At 47.9% G+C, this 19,485-nt stretch overlaps 1 protein-coding gene across 1 annotated transcript in view; it reads left to right on the plus strand.

The window, feature by feature from the left end:
• Kif26b (kinesin family member 26B) overlaps positions 1-19,485 on the plus strand; it is a 403,463-nt gene that overhangs the window by 322,589 nt on the left and 61,389 nt on the right. The window contains exons 6-8 of the mRNA XM_032915772.1: positions 12,018-12,224; positions 17,175-17,268; positions 18,479-18,741. Coding sequence (XP_032771663.1) covers positions 12,018-12,224; positions 17,175-17,268; positions 18,479-18,741 — 564 coding nt within the window. The remainder of the gene's footprint in view (positions 1-12,017; positions 12,225-17,174; positions 17,269-18,478; positions 18,742-19,485) is intronic.

Raw genomic sequence — 19,485 nt, forward strand, 5'->3', positions numbered from 1 at the left:
CGTGAAAACACAGTTTGTGCAGTGATCTATTGAATGTGTGTCAAGCGTCAATGGAAACTAGAGTTATCTAGAATCCAAAGCTGTAGACGAGATGATTTCAGGCTCACTCTTGACCTCAGGGCTCCCTCTGATGTCTTTCCCCCTGGGATGGTCCTCTGGTTCTTTACTTCTTCATCAGACTGCGGCTGAGAGCTTCAGGCCTTTCTAGGAAAGGCTCCCCACTCCTACTGGTTCCCAGCTCCCAGCAGGCTCTGAGATAGACGCCTAGTCTCTGCCACCAGGCTAGAGAGGTCCCCATGATGAACTGAGTGGGGTTTACGCTAAGTTACCTGCCCTTTGTCCTGTGTAGCCCCAAGAAGCCAGGCCGCCCTTCATTGTGTTACTGGCAGGAATGAGACTGTCTCCTGCCCATGTGATAAAGCCTGGGAGGGAGTCTAGACACTGCTCTCAGACGGCTTCGTAAAGCAACTGGACTAAAGACGTACCTGCAAGGAAGATTCATACCTAATAATTATGAAGGTTGGTGCTGATGTTTTATTTCAGATAAATAAGTTATTTATAATAGAGTTTGTGTGTCTAGCTCAAAGGGCCAGAAGCAACGAGATATTGAGATTCTCAGGGCCAGGAAGAACCCCGCAGTGAGATACCGGAGACAGCAAAGCAAGCGTTCGGTAGCAAGCTGAAGTTTTCCATTTGTTATATAGAAGGTTCCAGAAGGAAACACAGCTTGCCCATTGTCCTGCCTGTTGTTTTCTAAGTCAAACAGCAGCTCTCTGGTGACAGCCAAGGCTGCAATACCAGATACAGCACTTCTTAGGTCTCGTTTGAGCAACAGCAGAGCTGCAGTTTAGCTCCGGTGGTAGCATTAGCATTGGTGGGACGCAGGCCCTTTAGTAGATGCCTCAAAACAAAACTGAACGCATCTGAAAGAATTCTAGTTTTAAGACGTGACCATTGTTGTCTCTCTGAAAACACTCCTTCAGTGATATTTTGAGGGCATGTATAAGGTGTGTGTGTGTGTGTGTGTGTGTGTGTGTGTGTGTGTGTGTGTGTGTGCATGCTGCATTTCTAGGGCTTAAACCCAGGGCCTTTCACATCTAAGTAACCACTGTGCATCCGAGTCACATCCATAATTCCACTTTTCCTTTTCATTGTGATACAGCTTCTTACTAAGAGGTGGGAAATGGCCTTGACCTTACTCAGTGGCCCAACTAGACCTTAAATTTGCAATCTCCCTGCCTCAGCGCCCCCCTACCCCCACCCCAAGTAGCTGAGATTACAAACTTATACCACTATGTGTGTCTTATTTCTGGCAACAGTCTCATTTCTGCTTATTGTTCATAAAATGTCCAATCATTGTCAGTCAGTATTTATTAAAAATCAGGTAAGAGATAATGGGGTGGAACTTGAAGGCCTAGATCCTATAAAAATCTGGAGAGCTCATGGCATCCTAACGATAATGTGTCCTAAGCAAGAACTGTACAATTTATCACAGTAGTGTAGGTGGGGAAATCTCATAAGGCTCCGTATAAATAGCTACAGGCAATTAATGACTACTTAAGGAGATCCGGTCCAATCCAAGGAGGAGCTACCCAATGGTTATCCCATCTCATATGGTCAGCCCTAAACTCATTTACACACGAGCAACAGTATATGAGCACAGCGGGCTGTACTACAGGGACACATGCGTGCTGTGTGGGTATAAAACAATAATATTAGAGAAGAGGTCATGAGGTTAAGGGGGTAACAGGGAGAGTGGGGGGGAGGGAGAAAATGGGACAGAAATGATGTAAATACAGTATTCACACATGAGATTCTCAAAAGTAATAAAATTAAATGGATTTTTTTTTGCACATAAAAATTAACAGCATGGGTTGGGGATTTAGCTCAGCGGTAGAGCGCTTGCCTAGCAAGCGCAAGGCCCTGGGTTCGGTCCCCAGCTCCAAAAACAAGAAAAAAAATTAACAGCACAATGAAAAAAAGATGAACAACCTTTGAGAACAACACACTTAAGCGGAATATTGAGCTAAACACCATGTCATGGGGCCCATCAGTTTTCACTAAAAGTTTGTATGCAAAAAAATTTTAAAAAAGAGTGATCTTGGGCAAGCAATTTAGAACATAGGGCTCGGGCCTCCTGAACTCCTGGATAATCTAAATGAAGGAGGTGTCAGTGAGAGACCAGAGTTCTAAGGATCTTCCACCCCGTAGTGGATGTAGTTCTACACAACAATACCTACTTGTTGAGGTCCTTGTATCCAGGGTTTTGCACAATTAGTTATTAATAATCATGTAAATCCTTATCATGGTGATATCAATCAAGGGCTCACAGCGCAAAGTATGTACAATGGAACGCTATGGGACCTGGGTTTTGCAAAGAGAGACGACTTTGGTCTGTGTTCATCACACAAGGAATTCAAGGACCGCCGGCTCAAATCTGCCTCTCTATCTATTGAGAACAGAACTTATACAGACCAGAGTGGGGAAGGACCACTTGCTGATTGGCTGGTGAGAAGCAGTTGTTGGGCCCTTGCTCCCCCTGCCTCCTCTCACGGTGTATTCCAGGCTTGACACCGCATTCTGCACATCCCATTTTGAGCTTTGCTTGTCAAAAGGCAAGGGCCTGGCTCCTTCGTCATGTGTCATTCTTGAAAATCCAGTTTCAAGGTATCCTTGCGTGGATTCTGGAACACTTTTTATAGAATACAACCTAAGAACTTGGCTGAATCTGTTCAGCCATTAATTTCTAATTTAATTTCAAAAGAGAATATTGTCTCCATTTAGAGATAGGGAGACTACCAAGAGTCAGAATCTGTCTGACTTGAGGCTCACGGTCTCTTCAGTAGGCCCGGTTACCACAGTAATGGCTGTGAGGCAGTAACAGCCAATTCCGAGTGTGGGCTCGTAGCCCCTGGCTCCACACCTCAGAACCCTACAGCTCTTGTTACCAGTTGATACACCGAACACCAAAGAGCTTAAAACTCTTGTCCACAGACAGGCATTAGCAGAGGGTTTAGATCTCAACCCTGGGAGCCCTTCTCCACAGCCTATGCCCTAGGCACCCGGCTAACTAGCTTATACATCACATAGATCACAGGGAGGAAACCCCAAGTGCACATCCTTGACATGGAAGTGATTCTTCCAGGGAAAACTAGCATCCCACAATCCACCTCCATCATGCCCACAGATGCCTGTCTTACGGTGTCTGTCTTAGAGTGTCTTGACACCAGCTCATCCATTTAAAATGGGTTTCCTGAACGGAATGAGCTTAAGGGTTGGGGTGACTTCTAAATAGGCGACTGTCAGAGATCCAGTCCTTTCTGACAGACTGGCCCCTGAGATGTGTCCGTCTCATCCTCAGCTGCTTGGCCTGCTCTCTCTCGAGTCTACTAATTGGTGTGAGGGACCCTGCTCCCAAAGCTGCCAGCCATTAGCAGGGTTTCAGGGGGGAAGAGCTTTTTCTCCCCACTGTGTTTCGTAGTCCCTGGCTAGGCTTGCCCGTGACAGATGCTTGCTGATGACGAGCTTTATGGGATCTTCTAGGCCCCCTCCACTCCCTGAAGCACGTCTTTATTGAGTACATCTCATTAGCGGGCTCCACTTTCTGGTCTCTCACATGCTCCCTCACACTCAGCTTTATTGTGCCTCCGCTTGTCACCTTCGCCAGCCTGGCTTTTAATAATGTAAATCTCTCCTCTGACGGCATGGCCGCTCGTCACTTGCTGTCTGGCGCCACACGAACTCACCTAATGGCGCCTCTGAAAAGCTGAGTCTTTAGTGAAGGAACTGGCCTGCTCCTTCCCAAGTCCTCAAGGGTACTTCGGCTCTGTTTGCATCCTGGGAGAGAGAAGCAGGTCAAGGCCACAGACAGGCAGTTGGCTTTGGGCAAGTCGATGGAGTACCAGGACCAGAAATCCCAGGGCAGAGCGAGGGAGCGTGGTAGTTACAGGGACAGTGGTAATTCTTTAGCAGGGCTGCCGTGCGGAAAGCACGTGGAAAGGAGGGAAGAGGCTTCACCAAATGTCAAGGTCTGTAAACCGCTCTTGTCAACACAGAACAGACTGTCCCTCAGGAAGCCTGAGTGAGTGCACCTCAGCCTCTATTCTCCAAATGTGTCACACCAAACTGGACTCTCCAGGTGAACCAAACCCCATACTCTCGCACACTTCATGAAGGATGACACTACACTTTTGACACAAAGGAATTTGATCCAACAGGTTTTGTAACACACAACTGACCTGTGCTTCCGGTCCCTGAGGTCTCTTTAGGTGTGGTTCTGCAATCCTGTAATGCCCATTGTGCTTTGATGGAGCAGTGCCGTTGTGAGATAATAGGTTCAGAGCTCTAACTGTAAGGAGTACAGTTGTCTTGGTTCTCCCCTGCATTTCCTGGTGTTGGAGTCGTTAGAAACCTGTGAGCCTTACCCTGACCAACAGGTGCCTCCTGGTCCTCTGCCATTCTCCTTGAACCTTCCAGTTCCATGGAACTGTGGGAATTTGCCTCCAGGAGAAGCCATTTCAGGGCTGGAAAGAGTGCTGGCTGCCAAGCATGGGGTCCTGAGTTTGGATCCACAACATGGGTAAAAGCTGGGCATGGCCACGTGTGCCTGTAACCTAGGTGCTGTGGTGAAGGGCAGAGAGGAGAATCACTGGAGCTTTGTGGCTGCTGATCTATCTGGAAAAGGAAGCTCTGGGTTCACTGAGAGACCCTGTCTCAGGAGAATAAGGCATGGGATGACTGAGAAGGACCCTTCCCGTGTTCTCTGTGGCATGGCTGTACACACACACACACACACACACACACACACACACACACACACTCGGATGCAAGACATATGCACGCATACACGACGTGTACACACACAGATACACAGATATATGCATGCATGCACACACATGCATGTACATACATGTGTACACACAAGGATGCACAGATACATGCATGCACATACATGTACATACACACACACACACACACATACACACACGCACACACTGAGAAAGAGACACAGACAGGCCTGCAGACAAACCAGCACCTCAAAGAGAGAGAGATGAAGGAAAGACAGACATACACAGAGAGAGTCAGGCAGACACAGAGAGACAGAAGAAAGACAGACAAATGAGAGAGACAGAGGTGAGACAGGTAGAAATTGAGCATGAATAAAAGAACAAATTTCATATCACTTTTAGAAATTTTATCAGGGAAATATATAAACTATCATCTTGTGTAACACCTGATTTTAATTTACTGTAATGTTATTGTCAGTCATCTATGAAGCTAAGGAGACATCTTGAATAAATAAGAGGGGAAAAACCTCACATTTGTGAAGTACAATATCCCATGAAAGGCTAGCAATATAATCTTACATTATGATATTTAAAGAGAAAGGAGCTCTTCAAATAATGTCTGGGAAATTGCGCCCTTAATCCCTTGCAGTGAGGTTTTAGAAATGAGCACTTCATCAAAGTCTCCCACCACGTATTTATCAGGATGTCATAGCATGGGCAGCTGAGGAGGGGTTGCTCTTTCCCTAACATAGCAGATGCTCAGTGTGCCGAGGAGGGGAAGACACTGGGAAGTATTCACTCTATAGGTCTCCCGTCTCTCTGACATCATCTAGTATGTGGCAAAGGCACTGTGATCAGACAGAGAAGAAAGGGACAAAGTATAAGAGAAACCTCATTTAGGTGCTGAGATCAAACCTCGTATAGATTACTCACCTTTATCAAAGTGAAAGTATATCACGTATAGTGTAACAGGTGGTGAGAGGAAAACCATCTTTATCGCGTATCTTTGTACGTGCTTAATCTGCTTTATGATATTTTTGTATGGTGGTGGTGATGGTGGGGGCGGGTTGCACAACCACACAGAGACCAGAAGTTGACTCAGGCTAAGCTGGCCAGTGAGGGATCTGCCACTCCGTCTTCCCTACCCCCAACGCTAACACTGGATTTACAGGAGCTCACCATTGTGCCTGACTTTTCAACATGGGGCTGGGATTTGAACTCAGGTCCTTATACTTGCACAGCAAAAGCTCTTATTCACTGAGTCATTGCCTCATCCCCATCCGGTATTAATTTGATGTTCATAGTCTGTTTTCTAGCAGTAGATCCGAGGGAAAGGACCCTATTGCACCCATACTCTGAATTTATACCTTCCTTCCTGAAGATAACACACCCATGCCTCAGTACCTCTGGGTAACTGAGCCTGGGAATCCCTGCATATTCTACAGTGCATGGATGCTCAAGTCCTGTACATAAAATCACACGATATTTGTAAAGAACCTATACACAGTCTGAACCTTTTAAATTATCCGTATTTCAGCTATAATATATGACAGCATGTATCTGTGTACCTACTCTGTGGGTGTTTGCTGTGTGGATGCGACGCTGTACCATTTGGGAGTTAATGAGAAGGAAAGATGTCTAGATGCCTAGGACACGTGCGTTTTCTTCCTGGGTCTTCCCAGTCTGTGGTTAGCTGGATGCAGGTGGACACCGCAGGAGTGGGGAGCTGACTGCAATATTTTGTTCTGTGTGCTGCTTATTAAGCAGTCTTCATGCCTTTGTTCTCCACATCTGTCTGTCAAGGGAGGTAGCACAGAGGTCTACCTTCTACCTTAAGCACACGGATGCCAAGGCCCACATATGATTATCAACCAAACACCTTGGTAAAACATGGGTGAGAACCTCCCACCACCCCATCCCTCTCCAGGTTTGCTCTGTGCCCATCAAAGGCTACCTGGTGGCCTCTAAGTTTTTCTCTTCATGGTTAGATCTTACCTAAATTAGGAGGGAAGCAGGAAAGGCCCCGATCTATCTCCAGGACAGCATAGGACTGCTTTTCACCATCCACCTCCAGGGCAGGGGCTAGGCCCCCTCAGCTCAGCCTTCAACCCCATGTGAGGCTGAGCACAGTGTGATCGGTATTCCTGTCACCTGCTTCATGAGGAGTCCTGGCCTCCCATCCCTGCCACTTGCCCCACTGTGGATCCTTGGTTGGAATTACCTACGTTGTCTAAATTGATGACGTGTGTGTGTGTGTGTGTGTGTGTGTGTGTGTGTGTGTGTGTGTTCATGTGTATTGTGCCCTCACTTACATTAGGCAAGCGCTCGACTACCGAGATACCCAGCAGCCACCTCCATTTGCTTTTAGGTCCTCATCTGACAAGACACTTCTTTCCTCTTCTTCCTGCCATTCTTCCTGTGGTGGCTTTCGAACAACCTATCTTTTCTGAAACCAAGTCTCACTACACAGCCTAGGCCACACAGGCCATGCAGGCCATCCTCCTGCCTCTGCCCCCAAGTACCTGAATTGCCAGTGTGCACCACCATGCCTCACTAATGACCCTATTCAGCCTGCCTCTGGTTTTCTCTGGGGAGAAGCTTTTGTACATGGGCTATAAACATCATGGCTCAGGATCCCACAAACGTGAAGTCTAAAAGAAAACCCTGAATGTGACCAAAAGGGATACCGAATGGCAGTCTGGGGCAGTTGCTATGCTTTCTACTGAGCTCATTCTTAAACGTCCATGTTGAGGGAATTAGAATACAGCAGAGGTGTAAAAGATCGGAAAGATGCAGTGGTCGGTTGATCTAATGCTATTCCCCAGTTCCCTGAGTAGGAAAGCCATCTTCTTACCCAGCATCAATTACAGCCAACTGGGCCGAGTGGTTCCTGGACGGCTTTCACTGTGGTGTTCATGTAAGGAACTCAGTGAGAACGAATGCAGAGTTCTTTGCCCCTCATCGCCTCGTGTAATCTTTCTGATTGGTGAAATGACCTTTGAACTGTAAGCCTGCCCACATCCTCCTGAGTGTCACAGTTGAACCCAGGCCTCCAGGCCAACAGCTACCGGCGAGAGAAACAGACAACAGAGCCTCACTAGGTCTGTGCCATGATGACTAGCGACCAACAACTGTGTCTGCTGACATGACCGTGTGTAACAGTGATGGCGAGGAACTGCAGAGCCTGCTCCTCATTAGCCTCCCATAAGCTGGGTGGCAGCCGGCTATCACCTCCTCATTGATGGAGGGTGTGTGCAGCTTGAGAGAGTGATGTTAGACTCCTCTCAATGAGTGTCTCACAATTCCTTTCTTTCCGGTCTCAGGATGCCGTCCACCTGGAGGTGCTGAAAAGATTAATGAGCAAGTCATAAAGACAACAGCTGCCCCAAGCAACAGCTGCCTCGCACCAACCATGAGTAATTAGACAAATGAGGCAGAGGAGCTCCCAACCAGAGGGGCCTTTGGTCCATGCTGACGGTCTCCCGCTCTCCGGGTGTCTGCCCCTCCTTTCCTACCCTCAGACTGTCCCTTTAGCTATCTGGATGCCATTGTCTCAGGTCCATTCTTGGAAGCGACTGTGGTCTTGACCCTGAGAGCTGAGCTAGGCTGTGACTGTGTATGGCAGCCCCCTCCTCTCCAGGGGGAACAGAGCAGAGGGCAGGGCTGAAGAGGTTGCCAAGAATCCAACAGTGTTTGTAACAAAAGCAAGGGCTCCTGGCAAGAAGTCCGAGGAACTTTCTTGATCATAAGTGGTGTCTCTTAAGCTCTTTAATTACAGAGGATTAAGCAGGAAGTGGAGTGCAGGACTAAAGGAATAATGGCAAAAAGGAGGCGAAGCAGAAAAACCCAATTTCCTTTCTAGAAGGGGGAAATCCTCCGTTCATTTAAATGACTTGCAGAGAAAGGAATGAAGGGTGCCTTTTCCCCTGGCTCTGAGTTCCATGTCTTGTTTTGTTCTAGAACTGTGTATCTCCTTAGCAGGACATAAGGCGGGGTCTTCAGTTCATCTGCAGAGACGGGACTGAGTGCTTCATTAAGACGCAGGCATATGCTTCCTCTTCAAACGGCTGGCTGGTCCCACGCCTGCCTCCCTTCTCCATGTGGGCTTCTGCCTAGCCTACCTTACATTTTCATTCAGAGCCTCTCGTTACCTAGAAGTGGAATGCAAAATTTGCAAAACAGAAAGCCAAGCAGGCCATGTGGCTCCATCGGTTCTGCCTTGGAGTATCAGCATCCGTGACTCGAGTGGTTCATAGATGTCTGGGGAGAGACACTCACAGAAAGCCTGGGGGCCCAGTTACCCCTCAAAAGTAGCTGCATGGCTGGATACCTGCTTGTAGCGTACCGCTGTGTAACGGGGACAAACCTAGACATGAGTAGAGTTTGTAATCAGGTTGTAAAGAGTAATGAGGAACAAGGACATGCCCCAGTGGCAGATATACAATCATAGTGGCTATTGTCCTGTGTGCAGTGGCCGTGGGACTCTAAAGTGCTGTCCTGGTAGGATCCCAGTCATATCTTGTGTGTACTAACTAGCCCTACCTATAGTATCTGTCCTAGGGTCCTCTTTGTGTGTCATGGTCCCCAGAATCCAGGTCACGACATTCTGTACTTTATCATCAGCATTATCGTTGGAAAAGAATACTCGTTCTGTCAAGGTCCAGAGGAAGACGGATGAAGGGAGCAGAAATTGTCATCTGTGTGCTGTGTTCCACACTCACCACCTTGCACAGCAACTATCACAACAGTTCGGTAGGCAGGCATTGTTACAACAGAGATGGGGAAAATGAGGCTCCAAGAAGCTTGACCATGGGAGGTAGAAAGTAGAAGGAGAAAACATGGGGCCTTAAAGATAAATTTGGCCCAGTTCTATCATCTACAGGTTTAGCAGCAAGGTCCAAAGTGTATGCCCTAGTTAATACTGTCAACTTGACTCAGCCTAGAATCACCCAAATAGACTCTCAATTGAGTATCTTTGTCAGGTTTGTCTGTGAAGGATTGTCTTATTATTAACTGATGCAGAAGAACCCAGCCCACCATGGGTGGCACCATCCTCCAGCAAGTTGTCCTTGGTTATATAAGAAAGTTAGCTAAGCATGAGAGCCAGCAAATGGTCCTCCAAGGTTCTTGCTTCAATTTTCCTGCTTTGACTTCACACAATGATGAACTGTTGACCAGGAAGTATAAGCCAAATAAATCCTCTCCTCCCCCTAAGTTGCTTTTAGGGAGAATCTCTTATTATAGCAACAGAACGAGGCTATAACACAACAGTGTATGATATCCATTTCCTCCTGTTAAATCTTGACAAGAGTTCCCATGTCCTGGATCATCAGGGGAATAAGATTATCCAGATGATGGCACAGGCCTGACATAACACAGCCCATCACCTCCAAATGGCAGGAAGTCTTCTATGGTCTCGAATAGAAGAATCACATTTCGAGCCCTGGAAGGCCAACCACACCCTACCACCAAGACAGCTGGCCTCCAATCCACACTGGAGTGTGTATTATGAGGAGATGCACAGGCAGGGTATGGCATTAGACATCTGATGAGCCTGGTACCCTTAGAATTGTTCATGATTAAGCTTTGTAAATGAAGTTTAGTCCCCAGGCCTCAGCAAACAGGGGTGAGGTGGACAGGAGAATGACCTCAACCCACTGTACGTGATATGTATTATTCTGTGAACATTTCTATGTGTTTGAAATGTTTTGTTAAAACATGTGTAATCAGAGGCTTAGGGGATGGCTGGAATAGCAAAGAACTTGCTGTGGAAACTTGAGGACCAGAGTTTCAGGGTCCAGCACCCATGCAAAATTTTAAGTGGGCATGGAAGCCCACCTATAATCCCACCACACGGGAGGCAGAGATAGAAGATCCCTAGAACAAGTAGCACTAGCTGTTCTAGCCTAATGTCAAGCTCTGGGTTCAAATGATAGACCCTTCACCAATATAGAAGGGGGAGAGTGGTCAAGGAAAAGACTCAACACCAGCCTTTGACCATGTGCACATACACATGTGCATGCACATACACTGGTACTCACACACTGGGAACCCATGTGCACATATAAAAAAGATAGCAGGTCTCTATCTTTTGGGGCTCTGCCTTGCCCCAAGCCTGCTGGGAGTTTTGTCAGTACCAACAGCTAGTCAGACAAAGAGGACAGGAGTTGAAGAATCATCCTCGAGCACTCACAGTTTGCCACGTTATATCACTAAAATTACCTGCCTCTGGAGATGTCTGGCCTGCCCTACCCATTATGTGTCCTTTATGCCTAGCATAGTGCTGGGCACATAGTAGTTACTCAAAGAAAGTGACCGTCACAGGCTGGACTGAATAAACCATGTACTAAAAAAGAAAAATAGCTGAGTCCAAACAAAAACAAACCAAACCAAACCAGAGCTAAGTCCATCTCCTGGGACTACAGCCTCCAGATCTGTGCTGGTCTCGGCTTGATTTCTGCACACCTTAGGACTACAGAGCAGATGGTCCACTTCTGTGACGGCTGCTGTCCTCGGTCATGGGGCGGAGCAGGGCTGGTCTCGAGCACTAGAGATGCTTATGTTCCATGACTTCGAAGGTGGAGTAGAGCACACTCCCCCCTGATTCCAGCCAAGACCAGCTTTCATCACCACAAATGAGGCTTCTCCACGCTCACGTAATGGGCTTCCAAATAACATACTGCACACCAATCCTTTATCACACTTGCCCCTTGGAACGCATTTCAAATGCTGGCCATTAAAAACAGGCCATTTCACGGGGCTTTAATGATGACACTAATAACTGTGGATTTTTGTCTCCCAGAGCCCTGATGAGCCGAGCTGGGGAGTAAATTATGAAGCTAACTTTTATGTGCATGGTTTATTGATCTTTGAGCTTCAAGGGAACTGCACCAGCCCCTATAGCCTGACAGTCCAGATTAGCTTTTCATCTATGTAATTGGGCCACCAGGGCACAGTTAATTTTTAATTTATATTAATAGGAAGACAAAGAACACAGTGAGCCTTCTCTGCATTAAAGTAATAGACATATCAAAACATTCTACCTGGTAATTATAAATAACCCATCCTTCCCATGACCCAGTGAGGGCTAGCCTGCAGATTCATTGTGTATCTCACTGTGATGTATCATGGGAAAGTTCACCACTGCAATGGATATTTATACCATCGCGGGCAGAGGGCCACAAATATCATTAAGGAGCCGGCTCTTCAGTCCACGTTTGGTTTTAACAGGTGAAAGTCATGCTACGTATCTGTTCCGCGTCGGCCCGAGACACCTCAGAATCCAGCTCTTTCCTGAAGGTGGATCCACGGAAGAAGCAGATCACCTTGTACGACCCCCTGACCTGTGGAGGTCACAATGCCTTCCAGAAAAGAAGCAGCCAGGTTCCTCCCAAGATGTTTGCCTTCGATGCGGTTTTCCCACAAGATGCTTCTCAGGTGGGTTAAAAATCCCTCAGGGCTCAGCTAGTCTTTATTAAAGGGGCGTGAGCTGATAGGGTATCTTCTGGGACACGCTAATGGACAAGTTCCTCCATTCATATCGTTGTGCTCGGAAGTCATTCTGAGCTCCACAGACTACCCCAGTTCTCCTGGGTTGCTGGTATGGTAGTTGCCTTGGAAAGATTTGGTGGGTTGGGATTTCATCAAGTTATATACTTGGAGGGCTGAAGAGGTGGCTTAGTTGAAATGCTTACCACACAAACTCAAGGATCTGAGTTCAGATCCTCAGCCCTCACGCAAGTTATGCATGATGGTGCACGCTTGCTTTTAGTAGTTCTAAATAGGCAAATCCTGAGCTCAAATGGATGAGAGAGAGAGAGAGAAAGAGAGGATGAGAAGAGAGGAGGGGAGGGAGGGAGGGAGGGAGAGAGAGAGAGAGAAAGAGAGAGAGAGAGAGAGGAGGAGGAGGAGGAGGAGAGGAGAAGGAGGAGGAGGAGAGAGAGAGGAGGAGGAAGAGGAGGAGGAGAAGGAGGAGGGAGGAGGAGAGAGGGACAGAGAGAGACACACAGAAAAGAGACAGAGAGAGAGAGACAGACAGAAAAACAGAGAAGAAGACAGAGTCAGAGACAGACAGAGACACAACATCAATCTCTTGCCTCTACACATACTCCTGCACATACAGAGACATGTATATACAGACTTGGGGAGAAGGAAAAACAAGGCAGTTATTGATAAGAAACTAACTGGGAAGGTCGGAGATTGTGGGGTGACTGAAAAAGGTGCTGACGAGACTGACTGGTTAGGACTCTCCTCCTACCTGGGCTTTGGGAAGCCATGTAACAAGGGGAAGGTATTGCTGGTGGCTGGGTTGAAGTCTCATACCCATGGGGAGTGGAAGGCAGCATCATAGCCCCAGTGAGGAAATGGAGTGCTAGGTAGGGAAGCAGAGGTTGAGGCATCTCCCGTGACCAGAATCAGTGGAGAAATGTGGAAACGGACAGTGCGCGGTATCAGTCAGCACTCGCTGCATGACAAGCAAGGCCTCCGGTCACTCCTCATACCAAAAGCAAATGAACACATTCAGCTGTGAATCTGGCACATTGGAGACAGCCAGTGGCCTGGTTCGCTGCCTGCGTTGTGGCATCAGGGACCCTGTGCCTTTCTGATAAACTTTAAGGACCTCCCAAGCTGTATGTAAAACTCTTCGAAGTATCACAGTTAAGGCTGCAGCAGAGGAGCAGGGCACCACAGTCAGCATCTGCAGCCTATTAATTTCCTCTCTGTCCTGCACTGTAGGGGATGCTGGTGTTGACATGACTTGTGTCTTCCACCAACAGGCACTAGCAAATGTAGAAACCATCGTCAGCAGGCTCAACATCGGTGTCCTAAGTTTTATCCCAGGAAGATAAGGTCCTTAGCGGTTAGAGTTTCTTAGTTTCCCTATTCGTTTCAATTTGTATGTCGCACCACCCAATGGGCTCGGTGATTTAAACCCGACACTAGAACTAATAAATGGCCTACAGATAATTTAATTAACGGGTTAAAACTTTCCCAAAGCTATCTGGGGAGGTCGTAAGGGTTCTAAAGCACACCCTAAATTAAGCCTGGACTATTAATGAGTTTTAGATTTATTCCAGAAAAAAAGAAAGAGCCATTTTTATTGCTAGTCTTTTTTACACTTCTCACTTGGTTCCTAGGCTGAAGATTCACAGATTTCAGGATGTTCTGGTTTGCTTGAGTGTCTAATGGTTTAAATCTATGTGTATCTGTGGTTTTCAAGACCTTTCATATACATCAAGCCATGGACTCTCCCTTGGAATCTTTTGGGTAGAAAGGGGCATTTTAAATTCTTTTTGCACCACAGATGACAAGGAGGCTGGGACTTCTTTTCGCACCACAAGGAAGCTGCGACTCCACAAATAATCTTTGTCACCTTAGTCCCTGTCCTAAGCAGAGATCTTCCCCAGAGCCCACCCTCCCTTAACTGCAATGCATCATGCTCCGTACCATGTCTTTGACTCACCAGTATTTTATCCACTGTTTTCTAGCTTTCTGGGTCCCAGTGTCCTTATATGGCAAATACGTATGCCTCATTAGACTGTGATGAGAGCAGGTGCTCAATAGACCTTGTCTGTCTTAAAGGTCATCATGATTTGTTAATGCAACACCGCTGGTTGTAGGCAGCTCAACCCTACAGGTTCATCACCCCTTAAACCTCAAGGCACAAAACAGGCAAATGTGCAACATGGCTCTGTCTGGGCTGCCTGTTCTTGCATCTGTATTGTCCCACACTGTAGGGGGCAGGCTTGCCTGAGTTGGTGGACATGGCAGTGTCCAGGGCATAGGTATGCTGCCTCAGAATTGAGTTGGTACTGTCATTCCCACTGTATTCCACTGGCCCAGATTCAAGGGCCACTCTCAGGTCCCTGTCTGTGCAGCAGACATCTGTGGTCCCAGGCATCTGTGACTTCTTTCTTCCTATTTCTAGGAACATCATCTCCCTGGTACCGATAACAGTAAGAGCGGCCCTGTTCCTCCTTGCCCTTAAGAGCTATCTATCCTTGTTAGCCTCGAGGAGCCTTGGCAGCTTTGACCACCCACTGTTGGGAGGAATTTGTGCTAGATCTGCCTAAGGGGTAGATGGAGAGGACTAAAACCTGTGGGAGAGCTAAACCTTGGTCAGAACTGTCCCTACCATAGCTGTCTGCTCAGGGAGGCGCCCTGCTCCTCTGGGCCCACGAGGAAGGGCAGCAGTTAGTTTCCAGGGTTCACTGTCAGCCCTTAGTAGTCCAACCTAGGCAAATCTCCAGTCAGTCTCTCCTCTCTGAAGAACCAAACAGAGGCCCTACAGGGGAGTGCGTGGACCTCCCTGTACCCTGTGAGGCCACTCCTGTGTCTCCACTGCCCCTTTTCCTCTTTACTGGTGACTCCAAGGCAGTTTGTTCTGCACATAACCCAAATTCTCCTCGGGGTCTTAAGAGTCGCATAGTTAACATTATGTGTGGCCAGGGTGGCTGGCAGTCTCCTGACCCTCACCTCCTTTCCAGTCAAAGGCAGGCTCCGGGGCAGTGACTTCTCCCTGCACTGGAAGACACAACTCTGGCTAAGTCCAGACGACCTCTACTGTTGCAGTCTCAGCCTCAGAGCAACATTAGCTCTTGTCACCTTAGTCCTGGAAGTTGTATAAGATCTCATGGTCCTCAAATAGCCCTATCCCTCCATCCCTTGGCTAAGGGGGACCCCTGAGGAGCTGCTGAGATGACCACCCCTGAACAACTGATTATTGTCGGGAGTCTGGTTTTTCAATTTCAGTCTGGGAGAGAAAATTGATTTCCAAATACTTAGATCCATTGCACAGCTGCACCAGGGAGCTGAAGGACTGCACTCAGGGCACAGCTGCACCAGGGAGCTGAAGGACTGCACTCATGGCCCAGGCTGCCTCCTTTCAGATTCCCACTGGGAGGCACATTACTCCGATGGCTGCAGGGCCCCAGCGTTTGACGGCTCTCAGGGCCTCTGTGAGCTCTGACACCAGCCCTGAGACAGAAGTGAAGGCAAAGCAACAGGACCGGGAAAGCACTTCCATCCTCCTGCTGCTGCAAGGGTCTGAGATGCTAACTAGAGATGTTCTGAGTCTCTGAGGTGGTCCCCATGCACCATGCACTGTCACTGAGCATCAGTGGAGAGGTACAAGGAAGTCATCAAGAACATGCTCTCAGTGTAGATTGTAATGATCTCCCCGAAGGCAAGGCACCCTCAGCTAAAGGACACCCCAAATCACACACTGACGGGTGGCAGTCGATGCTGTTCACAGTGAGTGTATGCACAGAAAAGGAGGTTTTCAAAAGTGAGGTGCGAGCAAAGAAAGGAGGGATGGGAAAAAGCAGATGCACATCCAGATGTTCTCGATGCTGTTAGAACTAAGATATTCCTCAGGGTTTCTCTTCTGAGTTGGAAATCATGTTTTCCCCTCTAGTATGACTAGCTTGTTTGAGAAATGGGGTGTGTGGGGTATGTATGTGTGTGTGTGTGTGTGTGTGTTGTGTGTGTGTGTGTGTGAGTGAGAGAGAGATGAGTGTGTGTGTATGTGTGTGTGTGTGTGTGTGTGTGTGAGTGTGTGAGTGTGTGTGTGTGTGTGTGTGTGTGTGTGTGTGTGTGTGTGTGTGTGTGTGTGTGTGTGTGTGGGTGTGTGTGTGGTATAGTGTGTGTGTGTGGTGTGTGTGTGGTATGTGTGTGGTGTGTGTGTATGTGTGTGTGTGTGTGGGTGTGTGTGTGTGTGTGTGGGTGGTGTGTGTGTGGGTGTGTGTGTGGTGTGTGTGTGGTGGTGTGTGTGTGGTAGTGTGGAGTGTTTATATGTGGGTGTTTGTTTACAGTGTGGTTGTATGGGTGTGAAATATAGTGTGTAAAGAAAGAAAAATAGAAAGAAAAAAAGAAAGAAAGAGAAAGAGATATGCAATGTGTGTGTAGGTATTGTGTGTGTAGGTAGGGTGTGTGTGTGTGTGTGTGTGTATGAGTATGTGTGTGCACATGTGTGTGTGTGTGTGTGTGTGTGTGGGAGAGGGAGAGAGAGAGAGAGAGAGAGAGAGAGAGAGAGAGAGAATGAGTGTGTGTATGTAAGGTTCTGGTGAACAGAGGGCCAATAGAGGAGTCTAGAACTAGGAATGGCAGGTGACAGAGGGGACTAGGGTCCAAAATTCATCCCATTCTTTCACTGAAGCCTGCACCTACTTTAAGACTGGAAAGTGCTAAATGGAAGGGAGGTTTATAGTCAGTGTTTTTCACTGATTACAAGGGTGGAAAGGGTAGAAGGTCCCCGGAGTTTCTAAGTGGCAAAGGCTGGATAATCTGGGACTGTGGTGACACTAGGACTCTTAAGTCCCAGGAGGGCAGAGTCACTTCTATGTCATTGAGGTGCATTTACCACGTGCCGAGTTTTGTGTCTTCCAGGCTGAAGTTTGTGCTGGAACCGTGGCCGAAGTCATTCAGTCTGTGGTGAACGGGGCAGATGGCTGTGTGTTCTGTTTTGGCCACGCCAAGCTGGGTAAGTGGAAACTTGACCTCTTGTGGTGCTCACTAGGTCATCTCATTTGTGATTCAGTATTGGTTCTAGAGTCCTCGATGCAAGGGCAGGCTAACGTTCCCTCTGGATGCTAAACTGAATAATAAAGAACGACCCTGCCTGACTGAAACACGTGTCAGTTCGAAGTGGACACCTATTCCCGTAGGAGAGCTTCCAGTCTAAGAGGAGAACAATTGAATAACAAGGTCATAGATCAAGGTCAGAGCCAAGCCTAGGGAGTAGGGAAGCAAGAAAGGTATACATGTCTGTCCTGAACAGGGGATCTGGGAAGCAGATTTGGGTGTGTGGAGCCAATGGAGGGATCTCCAAGCAGAGCCCCACATGGGGCAAGCAAATCCTTGCACCAGTACCCAGCCCTGTGGGAACTCCTCCCTGTGTCAGTGACTAGGAAAGGAGCCGCTAGCCCTACAAAGGACTGGCTTAAATCCCCTCTACAATCTCTTCCCAGTCCTGGCCTCTTTGCCCCCAGACCTTGTCTGACATATAGAAAGAGTTAGCAATTTGGGAAGCTCAAAAAAGTGCTTCTTGGTGGAACAGATCATCCCAGAGGCCTTGCAGAGGACACAGAGAGACCCCTCCCCTGTGACAGAGAGCCCGTTCCACCCCACCCCCACTCCTTTCTTCACTTCTTGATCACAGATCAAAGCAGGAGTCCTGATCTTAATGGCATTTGCTCATGCTATTAAACAAACAAACAAACAAACAAAAAAAAAACAAAAAAAAAAAAACAAGAACAAACCAGCATTTAACTTGGGGAAGCATACAAACCACGAGTGTGTGGATTTAATCTGTGGGGTGGCTATAAAAAGGACCGTAATCGTGATGAAGGGCCTCAGCTTCCTACTCCGTGTAGAACAATGCAGAAGGCAGACAGCCCGCCATGTTTGAGGTCCTCTGCAAGGTCCCTGGTGACTTCACCTTGTCGCTCATTTGGGCTCTCACGTTCTTTTATGAGCTGTTTCATTCCCAGTATAAGGAAATGTTTGCTACTTTCCTAGTCCTTTCATTCTTTAGCCTTCCTTCTTCCCTCTCCCCCGAGCCTCCCTTCTGTGTCCTCAGCATCTGCTCTCTGAGGCTCTAGTGAGTGATGTCTCTCTCTCTCTCTCTCTCTCTCTCTCTCTCTCTCTCTCTCTCTCTCTCTCTCTCTCTCTCTCTCCCCCTGCTCCCACAGGGAAATCCTACACCATGATCGGAAGGGATGACTCTATGCAGAACCTGGGAATTATTCCATGTGCTATTTCTTGGCTGTTCAAGCTCATCAATGAGCGCAAAGAAAAGACGGGGGCCCGATTCTCAGTCCGGATCTCAGCCGTTGAGGTGTGGGGGAAAGAGGAGAACCTTCGAGACCTGCTATCTGAAGTGGCCACAGGCAGCCTACAGGACGGGCAGTCCCCGGGCGTGTACCTCTGCGAGGACCCCATCTGTGGCACACAGGTGACTGCTCGGGAAGCTTGGCTTAGGTGGGGGTGACTCCTCGCTACCTCAGAGGACGGGGCATCTCAGCCCTGGAATCACCATGTAAATGGGGAAAGGCTTACGGCGTTTACTTTAAAGTGGACGGGAACTTTAGGACCTGCAGCTGTGGGGCCATCTGCTCACCCAACCTAAATATTTGTACCTTGAATCTAATTGACAATGACCAGGAACCGCCACTGTCATAGCATTATGGGGGTGGGGGTGGGGGTGGGGGGATTGAGTCCACTTTCCTGACGCCTCTTTCAGGAATGAAAAAAAATAAAAAAGTACAATCTTCCTTTTGTTTAACCGCAAACTGAAATATTTACTGCTCCACACAAATAGCCATTACAGGGGCTGTTTATGGCTCTATAAACTGTGTTTCTGCCACTGCTTTACGGCCGGATTAGCAGTGCTGTGGGGAAACTAGTAACCGGTTTCTAATTAGAACCGTGATATAATCGCTAGAACTATGGAAGCCATGAGAAGCTCTTGTTTGCCTGTTCAGGAAGTCAGGCCTGTTGTGAGCGTCTTCCCTTGGCTGTTTAACATAGGGATGTCTCTAGGGCTCCCCTGTTTCATATCCACAAAGTCAATTCTGCCGGTCTCCTGCAGCAGGCTTCCCAAAATGCCTCCCGTCTTAGATAAGTGACTCTGATAAGTATCTGGTTCCCACCAGCCAGGCCATTTCTGTGGGTGAGGATGCCCCGGAAACACTATTAC

Source organism: Rattus rattus, chromosome 10, assembly GCF_011064425.1.
Source record: "Rattus rattus isolate New Zealand chromosome 10, Rrattus_CSIRO_v1, whole genome shotgun sequence".
Classification (NCBI taxonomy): domain Eukaryota; kingdom Metazoa; phylum Chordata; class Mammalia; order Rodentia; family Muridae; genus Rattus; species Rattus rattus.